The 14,362-nt window shown below is 34.7% G+C and overlaps 2 protein-coding genes across 3 annotated transcripts; one reads left to right on the top strand and one right to left on the bottom strand.

The window, feature by feature from the left end:
* Nucleotides 1-607: 607 nt before the first annotated feature.
* Nucleotides 608-7,141, top strand: LOC148172999 (venom acid phosphatase Acph-1-like). The gene is made up of 9 exons (XM_088038956.1): nucleotides 608-625; nucleotides 1,710-1,729; nucleotides 5,324-5,356; nucleotides 5,862-5,895; nucleotides 5,942-6,046; nucleotides 6,095-6,517; nucleotides 6,562-6,685; nucleotides 6,729-6,937; nucleotides 6,989-7,141. The coding sequence occupies exons 1-9, from the start codon at nucleotides 608-610 to the stop codon at nucleotides 7,139-7,141; spliced, it is 1,119 nt and encodes a 372-aa protein (XP_087895082.1).
* Nucleotides 7,142-7,224: 83 nt separating this feature from the next.
* Nucleotides 7,225-13,864, bottom strand: na (sodium leak channel non-selective protein na). Of its 2 annotated transcripts, none has more exons than XM_088039013.1 (22): nucleotides 13,573-13,864; nucleotides 13,289-13,474; nucleotides 13,014-13,237; nucleotides 12,831-12,959; nucleotides 12,630-12,778; nucleotides 12,334-12,581; nucleotides 11,569-12,285; nucleotides 11,109-11,521; nucleotides 10,937-11,062; nucleotides 10,645-10,827; nucleotides 10,421-10,600; nucleotides 10,120-10,372; nucleotides 9,697-10,073; nucleotides 9,529-9,649; nucleotides 9,183-9,482; nucleotides 8,939-9,133; nucleotides 8,674-8,891; nucleotides 8,404-8,627; nucleotides 8,079-8,352; nucleotides 7,875-8,031; nucleotides 7,548-7,827; nucleotides 7,225-7,498 (listed from the first exon to the last, which is right to left on the bottom strand). In XM_088039013.1, exons 1-22 carry the CDS (start codon nucleotides 13,675-13,677, stop codon nucleotides 7,323-7,325), a joined length of 5,235 nt encoding a protein of 1,744 aa, XP_087895139.1. In that variant the 5' UTR covers nucleotides 13,678-13,864; the 3' UTR covers nucleotides 7,225-7,322. The 2 variants fall into 2 exon arrangements, with proteins under 2 accessions (XP_087895139.1, XP_087895138.1); XM_088039012.1 differs by having other exon boundaries at nucleotides 7,225-7,504.
* Nucleotides 13,865-14,362: the final 498 nt, after the last annotated feature.

Consider the following 14,362-nt stretch of genomic DNA (forward strand, 5'->3'; position numbering starts at 1 on the left):
GTGAAAAAAGTACCAAAATAACAGACAAAAACTACATTTAATTACTTAAAGATTGTATCCTAGTGTTATTATTACAATTTGGTTGTAGGTTGTAATAAATGTTTTTCAAATGCAAAACAGAAGTTTAAAATCTTCGAACAATTATACTTCACGGAACAGTTTTGCCATGATTATCTTTGACGCCGAAGGATCTGTCTGAATTAAGATTATTAAGTACATTACAATTGAGGTGAAAATCTGAAATTAAATTTAAACTTTAAGTCTAATCAAAACAATACTTACATTAACACCTAAACTGTAATTCAAATTAAAAAATCCGCCCACTGTTATTCTCACTTTGTTATGCAAAACGTGCATTAAAAACGCTTTGATCTGAAAACCCGATAAACTACAGAGCAAAAACTTCATTCCTTACCTCTTTTTTGTTCTCTTCTTGACACTTAGTAACACACAACTTCATCAGAGCATGTTTTACTCTATTTGCCTTGGAACGAACATTAGAACCAAGTACTTGCCACAACTTATGCTTACCGAACTTCTTAATTGTTCTGCAAGAACAATGATGGTCCACATCTTATAAATCATGCGTAAACCACCGTATATCGAGATGAATAATGTAATTGTTGTCATACTGTTCTCGCAAATTCCACTATAAATTTCTAGAGTTGTAAGCACAAAACTTGATGTGAACACCAAAAGAATTTGAATTGTGTATAACTTCGTCATTACTCTTACAATTTCGCATAATTTTGCGTGGAACTCAGAGCACTGTCGTAATTTTTTCATGCACAGATTTTTACGGTTTAGTTCGTTTTTAATCTGCGTAAACATGAGGGTTGCTGTACTTGAAAATAAGATGTATTGACTGTAGAAGACAGCTTGGGAGCAAAAAATGAAAATAAAAAGAACGACGACGATTATTTGGTCTGTTAAAGTTATTTCTACACCCAGATGGTCAAAAATTATGTGCATTGTCATTAGAAATAGAGTTTGTATGATTTCGATCAACATTAGTATTGCAGTTTTTATTTTCACGGGTTTATAATTGAGAGAAATGGAACCTTTTTGAAAATCGTGATCCACTTTGTAAAAAGATTGGAACAGTTTGAAAATATCTTTCTGGTAAAGTTTGCTCCAAACTATATTATCTAATCCGTTTAACACGGTTAATAAACCAACGAAAAAAACTACGAGTTTGGAAATTAGTGAGTCTGTTTGAAACATACCAAAGTAATGCGGGAAGAAGATTATCGCAACAACTCCATAGACTGCGTGGAGAAAATGAAAAAGAAGATTTATTTTTAGTGGAACTGGGTCAAATTTTTCCAAATCATTAAGTGTGAATTGAACGAAACCCAAAAAATTTAAGGGAAAATAAATTAGCTTCAATATGGGGAATAATGTTTTGGATTGAGGGCACATTTTTTAGTAACGTGGCGCAAAACAATAAATTAGATTGGCCATGCATTTAATTACGAAATCGATCAGAAAAAACTGTATTACCAAGAAGGTGCAATAATAATTATTCGATAAAGTGAGATATTACTGCTATTAGTCAGATAAACAAGTATAAATTGAAATACTAATAAATTGGTTTCGATTCTAAACTAGACGCTTCCAAGTAATTAGTTTGTAGTTAGCTATTTTGTGTTTGAAAATGGTAGACACGCTTTAGAACACGATTTTGAAATTTCTTTAACTTAAAGAAGTCTTTTTTTTATTCTTTTTTGTATTTCTGGTTGCAGATAAACAGAATATGAAAATGTAACAAAATGTAAAGTTTATTGTAGACGCACATAGTGATGTAAGTAAGATGCCAACATAATGTTAATAATAAACAAACATTATTTCAGAAGATTCGAGCAATTAAAAAATTATGTGAACGTAGTAAAATTCTTATATCTTGGTAAATATTAATAGTATGGTTAGCTAAGAAATTGGCCATCATTCTCCAGTGACGCGGGCAGTTCTATATTATGTCCAATAAAAAGATGAAATAGATATAAAATTTATTGCAAACGTTAGTGCAAATGTACGTATATTAAATGTAATAAAACTATTTTAAATTAATTTATAAGGAGCAACTAAAGAAATAAAATGGTTTAACAATTTGTAAATCGATGATTTTGTGATAAATATTTTTCAAAATTAATATATGTAAAGGGTTAACAAAATAACACAAACAAAAACACAATTGTGAACTACACTTGAACTTTATCAGTAATAAAACAACTAACAATAAATATAAATATCATAATATTTTCATAAATCACGGTTTATGCCTTTAAAAAGTTTTATAAATAAGAACACATTGTAAAACCAAATTCTTGTTTAAATAAACTATCATCTTAAGTTGCATAATTTCATATGTGTCATTGTTAGGAATGTTTGTGTTTTTTATTTATTATTTTGCACTCTAACGTCTTCATACTTGCATAAATAAAAACTCAAGACTCATGCTTATGAGAATTTATTATAATAAGCAAAATCATTCTTTCGACAAAATAATTAATTATAAAATGATTATACTATTTAAGAGTTTTAAAAATTTAAGAAGTTTATAATGTAAATTTTGAATCATAGTTGGTATACAAGGATTTAATTTTCAGAACAATTTATAATCTTCTTTAAGGCGAAGCAAAATATGAGATAATAAAAGTCGATGGTATTCAAAGATTTTGAAGTTCTATTCCTTTGGTAAAATTTAAAGTTTCAAAAATTATAGCTGGTAAAAGCAGATAAAATATATGCGACACACTGCATGTTAGAGTACTTCTTTAAAAATCCATTCTTGATTGAACACTATGAAACAAAAGTTTACAAAAATCATATTTATCTGACTTATTTGTAATTGTAGTTGTAATTTTACATTAAGCATTACAAATGCTTTTCACAACCATGTCTTTTTACGTAGCAATTTCCACCTGAAAAATGTTGAACCTACGACTTATCCGAGTTTTATGCTAAAATAAGAGTTTATTATGCTTCTCAAAATTTTGTCCAGGGAATTATTTTATGCTACATTTGTGCTACATTTTGTGTTACACTCTTATAATGTAGCAAAATATGTAGATTTGCAAACTGTTTGCACTGTCGTCTCGTGCTCACTTAATCCAGTGAAAAAAAAAACAGGAACAACAGCAATTTTTTTAAATTTTTTGTAAAACAACGACAGATTTATAAAATTAATGATGTCAAAATACGTCATGCTTAAAAAATAAATATGAAAAAAATTACATAATTAATTTTATTATTTTAAGAGCCGGTTTACAAAAGCTATGTTAAATCTTTAATTTTGATTAAATGATTAGCATCATGTTAAAGTCTTTTTTCTGGCATTCAAATGTCAGCAATCGTTAAATTGGTTGCGAGATTAACTTAATTTTCAATTAAATTATTAGACTCTTAGACTTTGGCTATTTTTTTATAAAACTTTTCTGCATTTTTATGATTTTAATTATACAGGCTGTCCCAGTACTCGTGACCCAGAGAAAAAAAGGCTTATGAAGGCAACAATTCTGAACCAAAATTTTGAAACAAAAATTTTCTAGCTCAAAAAATAATCGAGCTAAGACAAAAAAACAGTAGCCAATCCGGAAGCTCAACAGAATTTGAAAATCGGTAACTATGGACACATACTATCGTCCATTGGTCAGGTGAACATTACACTCTCGTTGCCTAGGAAATTTTACTCCATTTCTAAAATAACCTTCCGAGATTGGTTGTTAATTTTTTAACCTTTCTCGAATACTATTAAACTTAGCAGTTTTTGTTTTAAAATTTACCCTCTGGGTCATAAGTTCTGGGACATTGTGTATTTTATGTGTTTATACTTTTGAAGTTACTATTTTTTACTGTAATTATTCAAACATTAGGTAACTCTTTCTTTTAATTGGTTTCATTTTTAATATCAAAATAGATAGACATATGTAATAATATTTATTGTTAAATTTTTATTGTTTTTTTTTATATTAGATATACCATTGAACCGCGTGTATAAAATAAATCATAACAACACTTCATAAATTTTATCGCTTTAATACGTTTCTAATTCAATTCAGAATCAAATACACATTTATCATCCGGCCCAGGCAGACTCTCCTCCACCAACTCGTATAATTTATTCAGTGGACAAAAACTAGAACATCCTGGAATAGTCAGCAGCCTCGGATTCTGTTTCTTATAGTCTTGATAAAACAGCTGCAACAAAGACATTAAAACGATTCTATTTTTATTTCGCTCTTACTTTTAGTCCGTATTGGCCGTTGACGTTGTGAATTTCAAAGTAGATCGTAGCTCCAAACGGAGGAACGTGACGATAAAAAACGTTTAATGTTCTCAACATTGTCGCGATGTTGAACTCATGGCCGGAGTAGAGAAAGATTTTTCTTTCTGTTGACAGAGTTCCGTTTTGTTTCGCAAAACTATCTGTTAAAATCTTTTTGAGTAGAAATCCTAAAAGAGATCGGCATTAATTACGTGCGAAGAAGTTTTTTCATAGTCGTACCAGCTGAGAGTTTTCGCAATCCTGGTGTTGCGGTGTTAAATTCATAATCGACGGATGTGGCTTCTTCTATGATTTGTGGGTACAAGTTGAATGACCATTCCGGTAGATTCAGACCAAGGTCTTCCTAAAATAAAATTCGAAAATTTTTCTTAGAGTGAAGCACTCACGTACTTCGCTCTTTAGTGTGAAATAAATTTTTCCAACATGACTTGGCAGAATTACATCAAAACCTGCATGTCTACTCAGTTTAGCGTACAAATCTTGATATTCATCCATCACAGTTTGTGCTTCTTCCGACAGTATGTAGCTGTAGTACTGAGAAATATAAAGTGCACAATTAATAGAAGCTGGAGTTAGAATTCCTGAACCAATCTCAATATTGTGTGGAAGAGGTTGCCAGTTAAGCGAGTTTTCGAATTTGTCCGATATTAAAGGAGAAAATAAACCTGCGAGTACCAATTGCAGAGACATTTTAGTTCTTTTGAAATTAGTTGAAACCGCGTACGCAATGTCTGGAGTGTATTGCTCTGGAATAAGTTCACCATACCGTTGCCTTATGTACTTTCCAATTTCATATTCGGTTTTCTTTCCTTTCTGTAAAGTAATTATAATAAATTATTACAAAGATGAGAAAATATCCGTGTACTTACGACAGTCAGTTGGCTGTAACCAATAGGTGCGTAAGTTTCATTCAAGTAGAGATCATTCGGAAATAAACTGAGTTTGTCTGGAGTTCGATTTCCATGCCTGAACAACTAAATTATTACGTTAAATATTATTTTTGAAAAAAAGTAATAGGAATCTTACAACATGAAGCAGCACCAGTGTATCTTTTGGTCCCTTTGGAGGGCCCGAGGCAGGAATCGCAGCCGTCAACAAACTAATAGCGAAAATTTGGACTAAAAGAAGTAGGCAATGCATGGTATAGTGATAATAAGACATGTCGATCTTGGCTTTAAATACAAATCAACTCCAATTAAATGATTAGCTCAACTTAATTTTTGGTAATGTTTTAAGTATTATAGCGCCCATATAATCTTAAGAATAATTACTTTATTGAAGATTTAATTTACGTCAAAGGGGATTTGCAAAATCATAGCTGGTAGGGTTTTATGGTATTTGGCGTCTATTTAATGAAAGATTTTAAAATTGTTGGTTCGCATTTGAAGTGCGCATTATCAGGTAAGTCTGAATTGAGTTGTCTGTATGTATTTTAAGACAGAGATCTGTTGAGTTAAAGTAAAGTAAAAAGAAGATTTTTCACTCATTTACAGTTCATAATGATCAAGTCTGGGGTTGTTTTTGCGCAACTAATTTTGTTCATTACCGCTACAGTTTTAACAGAAACTTTAAGCAAAGAAAACGATACTCTGGTTCTCCTGCACGTGGTAAGTTAACAGTGAAACTCGTCAACTGTCATTACACATAATTCAGCTCTTCAGACATGGTAACAGAACACCCGATAAAACTAGTTTGTTTCCCAACGATTTGCACTTATCGGAAACGTACGAGCCCTTTGGGTACAGTCAACTGACCACTGTAAGTTTAAACTAAGTTGTCACGTATGTTTCTCATAATTTTCTACAGAAAGGAAAAATCACTGAATTCAACATTGGAAAATACATTCGTGATAATTATAGTGGTTTTATTTCCGACCAATACACTCCAAACGTGGTTGAGAGTCTTTCAACGAACTGGAAGCGAACCAAAATGTCTTTGCAGTTAGTATTGGCTGGACTTTTTCCTCCACTTGCTAACGAAGCAATCTCACCGGCTCTAAACTGGCAACCAATTCCGTTCAATGTTGAATCTGGGCCCGGCCTTATTGGTAGTGCGTCTTTGTATTGTGCAAACTTCATTTCACAGTACTACGCTTACGTTATTTCGGAAGAGGCTCGAAGAATTCGAGCTAATTACAAAAACTTATACGACGAACTGAGTCTCTACACTGGCTTGAATGTTGTTACTCCACGAGATGCGATGAATATATGGGTTACACTGAAGAGCGAGGTAACACGAATTCTTAAAAGACCTCTCTGACCTTTTTTTTGTAGGAGGACTTTGGATTAGCTCTCCCGGAGTGGACTGCAGGTCTTTATCCAGACATTATGGAGGAGGCAGCTTCTGTAGACTATGAGTTTTCAACAGCCACTCCGGACATGAGAAAATTTACATCAGGTACAAATTTTATTTGTCAACACAGACTTGACCGTTGTTACAGGTTTTTTGCTCAAAAAAATTCTGGAAGATAGCTTTGCGAGAAAAAATGGAACACTCGCACCTGAACGGAAAGTTTTTCTTTACTCAGCGCATGAATTTAACATCGCGACGATGCTAAGAACGTTAAATGTTTTTTATCGGCATATTCCTCCTTTTGGCGCCACCATTTTCTTTGAAATCCACAATATCAATGGGGAACATGGATTAAAAGTATGAATTATTATTTTATTAAGAAAACGGACTTATACAGACGTGTTGCAGTTATTTTACCAGGACTATCGGCAAGAACGACCCAAACTATTAACTATTCCTGGGTGTACGAGTTTCTGCAAACTTGAGGACGTCTATAATTTAGTGAATGATTCTTTGCCTGGAAAACAAGATTTGTGTAGTTATACCACTGAACTTATGTAAAATAAAAGTTTTGGTGTTCGAAAAAATCTTTCTTTATGACCTTATTTACCAATTGTTAAAAATGCGCCAACAAAAATTCAACATAACGAAACGCTACTGCTATTTATTAATAACATGTAAACATATAAAATATATTGTACAATAAATAACACCAATAATTTCTTCAATTTAACTATAAATACTACTCTTCATCGCTAGACTGTGACTGATAAGCGAGCTGCTCATTCCACCAGTCTCGAATTTCATGCATGGCATTACTGGCTTTTGGCACTGTCGTCTTATTATTAAACACCTCTCTAGGCATCCGATTCGGTTCATTGGACTCATTTAAATGAGGAAGGTTTTTATTCACAACCACTGAAACTAAAAATTTATCATAAAATATCTCGTAACTGTATTAAAATACCTGTCTGACGATTGTTTTTCTTCTTCGTAGAAGCCCGTTCTTTCTCAGTACGAGCAGCGGGATCTGATAAAGTCGGTGCTAAATATTTTCTCCCTGAACTACTCCCAACACTGTCAGATCTTGGAAGAGTCACCAGTTTCTGTTTTCTGGTATCGCTTTCTTTAGTTTCGGTTTCGGCTTCTTGGTCTGGTGTTCCATTTTTAGTTTCTTCTGTAGTTTCGGGGGCGTTGATTAATTCGTTTGTGGCTCTAAGACCGGCTATTAAGCTGTTTTGTTGTTTCTACAATAAAATTTGTGTTGATATGGTACCACGCGATTTGTTCTTACATTAGTGGAACGAATTTTTTTGAGACATCCTTCTAACCACGTTCTTATGGTTTGTTTAGCGACTTCTTCTTCGATGATGTACTCAAATTCCTCTCTAGCCAGCAGCTCTTCTAACTGTAGAGCTTTTCTTATATCGACGGAACGGTAGGAGAGCATACTGGAATGAAAATTTAGCACGATTATAATATTATTATCATACATTACTTTATCACGTCGTGAAATGTAACATCTTCGCCGTTGTGTAGTCGTTCCAATTCATAGCACATGTGTTTGAACAAGAGGCGATCTTTTTGAGGATCCACTTCAAGTCGTCCCTTTAGAAGCCGAAGAATAAATTTCACTCTTCGTACCGGAATCACTCCTCTTTGATGAATATCTACAATATTCCATGTATTTTGAAAGTTTCTAATATCAGCGTATGATAATAATGCGTCTTCTTCGTTGGAGTAAAACAAGGAAAAATTCTCCATGATAATAGCTGCACCGGAAGATGTTAACAGTTTTCACTAAAGTGTTACCACCCACTTACCCACTAGTAGATTTAGAACAATGTAAGTAATGATAACGTAAAATGTACAAAAGTAAATTAAAGAACCAGTGAAGTTGCCACAGTCAGTTTGCCAGTAATTATCAGCAGGGGTACAATACGGAGGCTGGATCATACAATCGTGCATGATCTTGTTCCAGTCTTCGCCTGTTACAATTCTGAAGAGCATGGCTACTCCTGTGACAGGAGACTCGAAGTTGGCTCGTCTGCAAATGTTAAATAGTCTTTGCGAATGGGGGTGTATAAACTGACCTTCCTATTCCTTCTCCGTACTTCACTGTACCAAAAATTATAGTTCCAGCTAAGGCGTAGAAGAAAACCAGAAGAAACATTCCAAAAATAATGAAGAAACTTTTACAAACTGATACACCAACGGTTAACATCAACATTTTCAATGTTGCGTGCTTGCCAGTGATTGTAAAGAATCTGAGGATGACCACCATGAAACCCACGAAGTAGGTGAGGTCGTTCTGAATATAAACTTAAGAGGGCTATTCTAACCTTCAATTAATCTTACCTTAAACATTATATGAAAGAACATCCAAATTACCCCCATCACTGTTACAAAAAGATCGTATCTATTTCGTCTTGACTGTAAGTAACCTCTTGGAGTGAAAGCAATGTTCTTCATGACCACCTCCACAAGAAACAGTAAAGTACAGATCATTCCAACTGTTGCTAAAATGTCTGTATGCGCCTCGTCTTTGTTCCACTACAAAATTTCTTTTGTAATTACTACAAGTACTTTATTTAGTTAGTACCGTGACTCCTAGCAGTCCACTGTTGATCAAAACCATCATCGCTATACACCTTTTAAATTTAATATTTTGAGTAATATCGTAAATAAAAGCTCGAAATTTCTTTCCATCTGGTCGTGGAGGGAGATGTAAAGGTTGAGCAATTTTCAGTCTCTTCTTAAGATCGCACCAACGTCTTTGGTCGACTGTGAGCAAAGCGGTACCTTTGTTCTCTGAGTAGTTGGCAATAACAACACCAACAAACAACGTCAGACCTATCATGCATCCCAAGAAAATATAGACGTGAATATAAATCGCATGAGCCTAAAAGTAAATAATCAAAAAATGGAAAACATAAGTGGTGACATACAGGTCCTAAGGCTTTAATTAAAACGTCTCTAACATCCAACCAGCCTTTGAACGACAAAACTTCGAACAATGTTAACATGGCGTCTCCAATATTGTCGAAATTAAACCGCCGCGGATTTGCCCTAAATTCTCGTGTTATCCAAGTAAGAAAAATTTGGTGAATACTTACCACACTCTGGGAACAAGTATTGATGGATACGTCTCGTTTTCTCCCGGAATTAGTTTCATTTTAGTCACAAAAACGCGTCGAAAAAAGACACCAACGCAATCTTGTCTTTTGGTAATGTTAGGGTCGTTACATCTCGCAAGTTTTCCACCATACAGTTGTACGCCGTAACTAGCAAATATGAACATGAGAAGAACTAACAACGTGGATACTAAAAGAATTTCTTTGAAGCCACGGCACAACTCGTAGACTACTTTTCTCATGTGAGGAACCAAAGTGAAGATTCGGAGAGGGCGTAAACATCGTAAGATCATGAGTAGTTGAGCTCCGGAGTTTGGTGGTACTTTCTGGGGCATCCAACAGAGGAATACCAAGCTCACCTTCAAAAACAAAGTTATGACGAGTTTTAAAAGTGGTAGTATTTACCAAGTAAATGAAGACATCTAATAGGGCGGCGACGTCTTTCACATAAGCTTTCGGGGTGAAAAATAGTCCATCCGCTAAGATTTTCAGAGCGAGTTCTATACTCATGAAGATGACGAAGCAGTACTCAGCGACTTGTAAGCTCACGTTTTCCATAACGCGGTAGTACGGAGTTTCAAACATCATGGAGAGACAAGAAAGAGTTGTCATTGTTATCATTACCCAATCAAGATAAGTGACGAGTCCGAGGAAGTTACTACAAAATTTTTGTTACTTTAAAGTACCGTAGCATCAACAGACGTACTGAAGACTCTTGTATTGAACTTTCCGTTCTTTTCCGGTTAGTGGATCTTTCAACCGCGCATCATATCTTGCGTAAACAATTAATTGACAAAATTTCCTAAATTTGCTTTCTCTGGGTACCGCAAATAAAGGTGTATCAAAAAACGGGTGATTTTCTCTCAAATCTTCTTCTCGTTGGTTCCTACAACAAACTTTAGGAACTCATTTTGCATAAGTTATAGTTACCTCCTCATTTCTGCCTGTTGTCGTTTCGCTTGTAACAATTTAATATCAAGATCATGAGGTCTAGCTCTGTTCGAACTCATTCTGTTAACTCCAATATCGCCATTCTCCATTAAATGTTCGTACGTTTGTTTTAATTTAATTGATCCGCTTCGGACACTTCGTCTGATTGATCTCGAGCCAAATCTGTAACGATACACCAAAATATCTTTGGTAAACTTAAGAAAAAAACAGAAATGAAAATTTTGATCGGAATAAGAATTTTAAATTTGGTTGCCAATTACGTTCCACTCACTTCTTAAGTTCAATACGTAACTGTTTCATACTGTTAACGGTTCCTTGTGGTTTCAAAGGACCTTTGCTGCCAGGAACAGGTATCATGGATGAATCTCCTAACATTAATCGTTGGTTGTTTGAATCGCTAAAAGTACAACCTAGCATTGCTACCATTACCTGGAACCACTTACTTGATAATATAAGACACTGAGGTTTTCTTTAGTTTAGTGTTTTCCACTCGTACTTTTGGTAGCGTGTTTAATACCCTGAGAGGTTTTTGTTTTCGATAGATAATCTTCGTATCAAATATCTCTTCGTTTAGTTTTTTGATACCACTTTCAGAGTTTTCATCATCTTCCGTTTCATAAACGAATTGTCTCATGAAACTTTCACGAACTTTAGGTAAATTGAAATCTGACGGAACTTTATGAAGAGTGACCATGAGTGGACTGTCTGGAAACTTCTCAAAAATTCTCAGTCTGAATGGTAACGTTTCTTTAATCTCCGCGCTCTGTTCTCGATATTTTAATTGCTTAAGTTTTTTTATGTCTTCATCCAACTCTAAGTTGTCTAAAATTACTGCAACGAACAAACTCAACACAATCTGGAATATAAAAGGTAAAATGGTGGTACCGTTGGATATAACAGTACCAGAGTGACAAACAGATGGTACAGAATAAAATAAACCGCCACCAAAGGCGCAAGCATTGATCTTGTTCTCAACATTGTCTCATCCATGACCTCAACCCACGCTTCTTGCGTCAAGATCTGGAACATAGACATGAAAGCCTCCGCAAAAGTTTCAAACTTTGTAAAATCCAGAAAGCAGAACAGCTGCATTGAGATGCTTGACGAAATTATCAGCAAGCACATAGTGAAAATGATTAAACTCCCTAGTTTCTTTCCAGGACCAAAAATCTTGTAGACGAAGTCTTCTAAAAGTGGCGACGCTTTGATGAGTCTGACCACTCTTAAGACTTGAAAGTACGTAAAAACACTCATGTAGAAACCCGGCATGATGTGGATTGTCGTTCCCACGACCAACAAAAGCTCAAATTTGTGTATAGAATGTTTCCAGTAACCTCTCCATCCGAGGCACCAAATCTTGAAGATTGTTTCTAGATCTAGAAGAATGGTAAATCCAACCTCGGTGTAGTAATACTTTTCGTAGAAAACTTGTCTTGGCCGTTCGTCGTGTTTAAATCTCATCGTCGCTGTAACAATGCCGTTCGCTAAAATAACTGCCATGACGAAGAGTCTGAAATGTGGAGAACGAAGAACAATGTGGCAGAATTCCGGCGCAAGCCCTCCGTGTTTGTTTTCATCTAGAGTTACCAGTTTCCATCCTCGGTCGTCTCCAGTTAGAATCTAAAGAACGAGAAAAGTGAAATTTGTCTAAATTGGTAATTATTCAACCTGTGACGCTGTGCTGCTTTGAATGTGGCCGCGTACACCCCACATCTGTTGGAATTGAACTCTTATCTCATTAAAAGTTTCTGTAATAACAGCGATGAAAACGTTCTTAACCAACCAAGCCAAAAAGAAGATCATTGTGCTGAAGTAGAGGACAGCGCGCCATCCTGGTAGTGAGTCAATGGCTCTGTACATGATAAAAACCCAACCTTCTTGAGATGCGGCTTGGTAGACCGTAAAAAAGCTTGTAACTGCAAGTTTTTCTCACAGCAGTGTTCACAAGATTAGGGAAAATTTACCAAACTCATCAAATCCGTTGAAACCAATGATGTACCTTGAGAGTCCTTCCAACTTCAAACATTTCATACCTTCAGGACACTGGTAGCCGGAAGTTGGATCTAATGAGCAAAAAGTGTCAGGAATGGCGAGACTGTTTATTGTTATTTTTCTGAAAGGAATAGAAATAATATCATGATTGTAACAACTTTACGTGAATTTACTTTAGGTCAGTGTTGTTAAGGACGCAATGATTTTTGAGCTCCCCAAAAAACTGGACTCCCAGAAGTCCATACAACGACATGAAAAAAAGAAAAAATAAAGTCACGTTGTAGATCTGCTGGCTCGATCGCCTAAAAAATTAATGTTAATGAAAACCATCTTATGTTAGAGTTAGATTTCCTTACTTAAAAATCTGATTTATTCGTGATTTAGGCATGGAAAATTTCAAAAAAACTCGTAAGAATCGGATCATTATAAGCGGTCTCGGAGCTCGAAGTATTGATAAGTAACTGAAACGGGGAACAGTACCCAAAATCTCAAAAACCTGCAAAATGACTGAGATCCAAAGAAAAAAGACCATGCTGGCGTCAAATTGACACCAATGGTCTTTTAGGTACGGTTTTTCGCCCTGAAAGTAAATATTTAGTTTTAGTTTTAGTTTAAAAATTTAGTCGGGTACCTTTAAGATGCCTCGTATGTGCATTTTCGCGATCATTTCTGATGTAAAAAGAATAGTTACGACGATATCTACAGTGAAAGTTATCCATTGCATGGGAATTATCCTTTCGAAGGTCTTTGGGGTGTTGCAACTGACAGAGGCTAAGCTTAGAAGAGCACATGTTCTCATTAGTCGTCGGACCCATCTCTGATTACAAAATTAAATTAGTTCAGATTACTAATTAATTTACAATCATTTAATACTAATTAATAGTTGAAGAATATTTTAAAATAAAAATTAGATACCTTGTTCACCCATTCAGTATCAGCGCTTTCGTTAAACGCCTCGTCAGGACCATAATCAGCTAGCACAGGCTCTCCTTTCAAACTCTGTTTTCTCCCCAACATCATATTGGAAAGAAATTTTATTTTTTTCCCATGTTTATGGCGGAATTTGACCCATAGCTTCAGTATTATTTGAACACATTTTTTTACTTTCTAATCACAAATTTCGAAATTATTTTTAACCCTTCATGTTTATTTGGTGATATTTTAGGAAGGGATGCTGTATGGAACTCGACGTGCGTCTGAGTTTACCTCGAATACAAAATTCAAAAAAATCAATACTTGTAGTGATACCAATTGTAGAACAGGGAGTTTGTCGCTATTCTGATAGAAGATTGGGGTGTTTAGTTGCGTCAAGTTTGATTACACAAGCTTTCGATTTATTGGGTGACATTCAAATGTGATTTCTTCTGGGATTTGTAATGAGCACTGAAGTTGTTGCAGAATGTATGAAAATGTTCGTCTAAAAAATACCAAAAAAATGAATTCTTATTTTGTCTTTACTGTTTTCGTTGTCACAAAAATGTAAATCATTAAATAAATAAAAAAATAACCAAAAATTAGTTAAATTTTTTTTCTAAAGGCACAATCACATTTTTTCTCAAATTTTTCCAAATAAAATTTTACGAATGAAAATTTGAGAATTTTTCTATTCAAATGACGTTTAAGATTTGTCACAAAATTAATGCAGAAAAATGTTTCCTGTTTGCTGAAACCTCCAAAATCAGCGGTTTGGGCGGATCTTCTCTTC

Source organism: Gnatocerus cornutus, chromosome 6 (assembly GCF_029298725.1).
Source record: "Gnatocerus cornutus isolate USDA-ARS CGAHR chromosome 6, icGnaCorn1.1, whole genome shotgun sequence".
In the NCBI taxonomy this organism is placed as follows: domain Eukaryota; kingdom Metazoa; phylum Arthropoda; class Insecta; order Coleoptera; family Tenebrionidae; genus Gnatocerus; species Gnatocerus cornutus.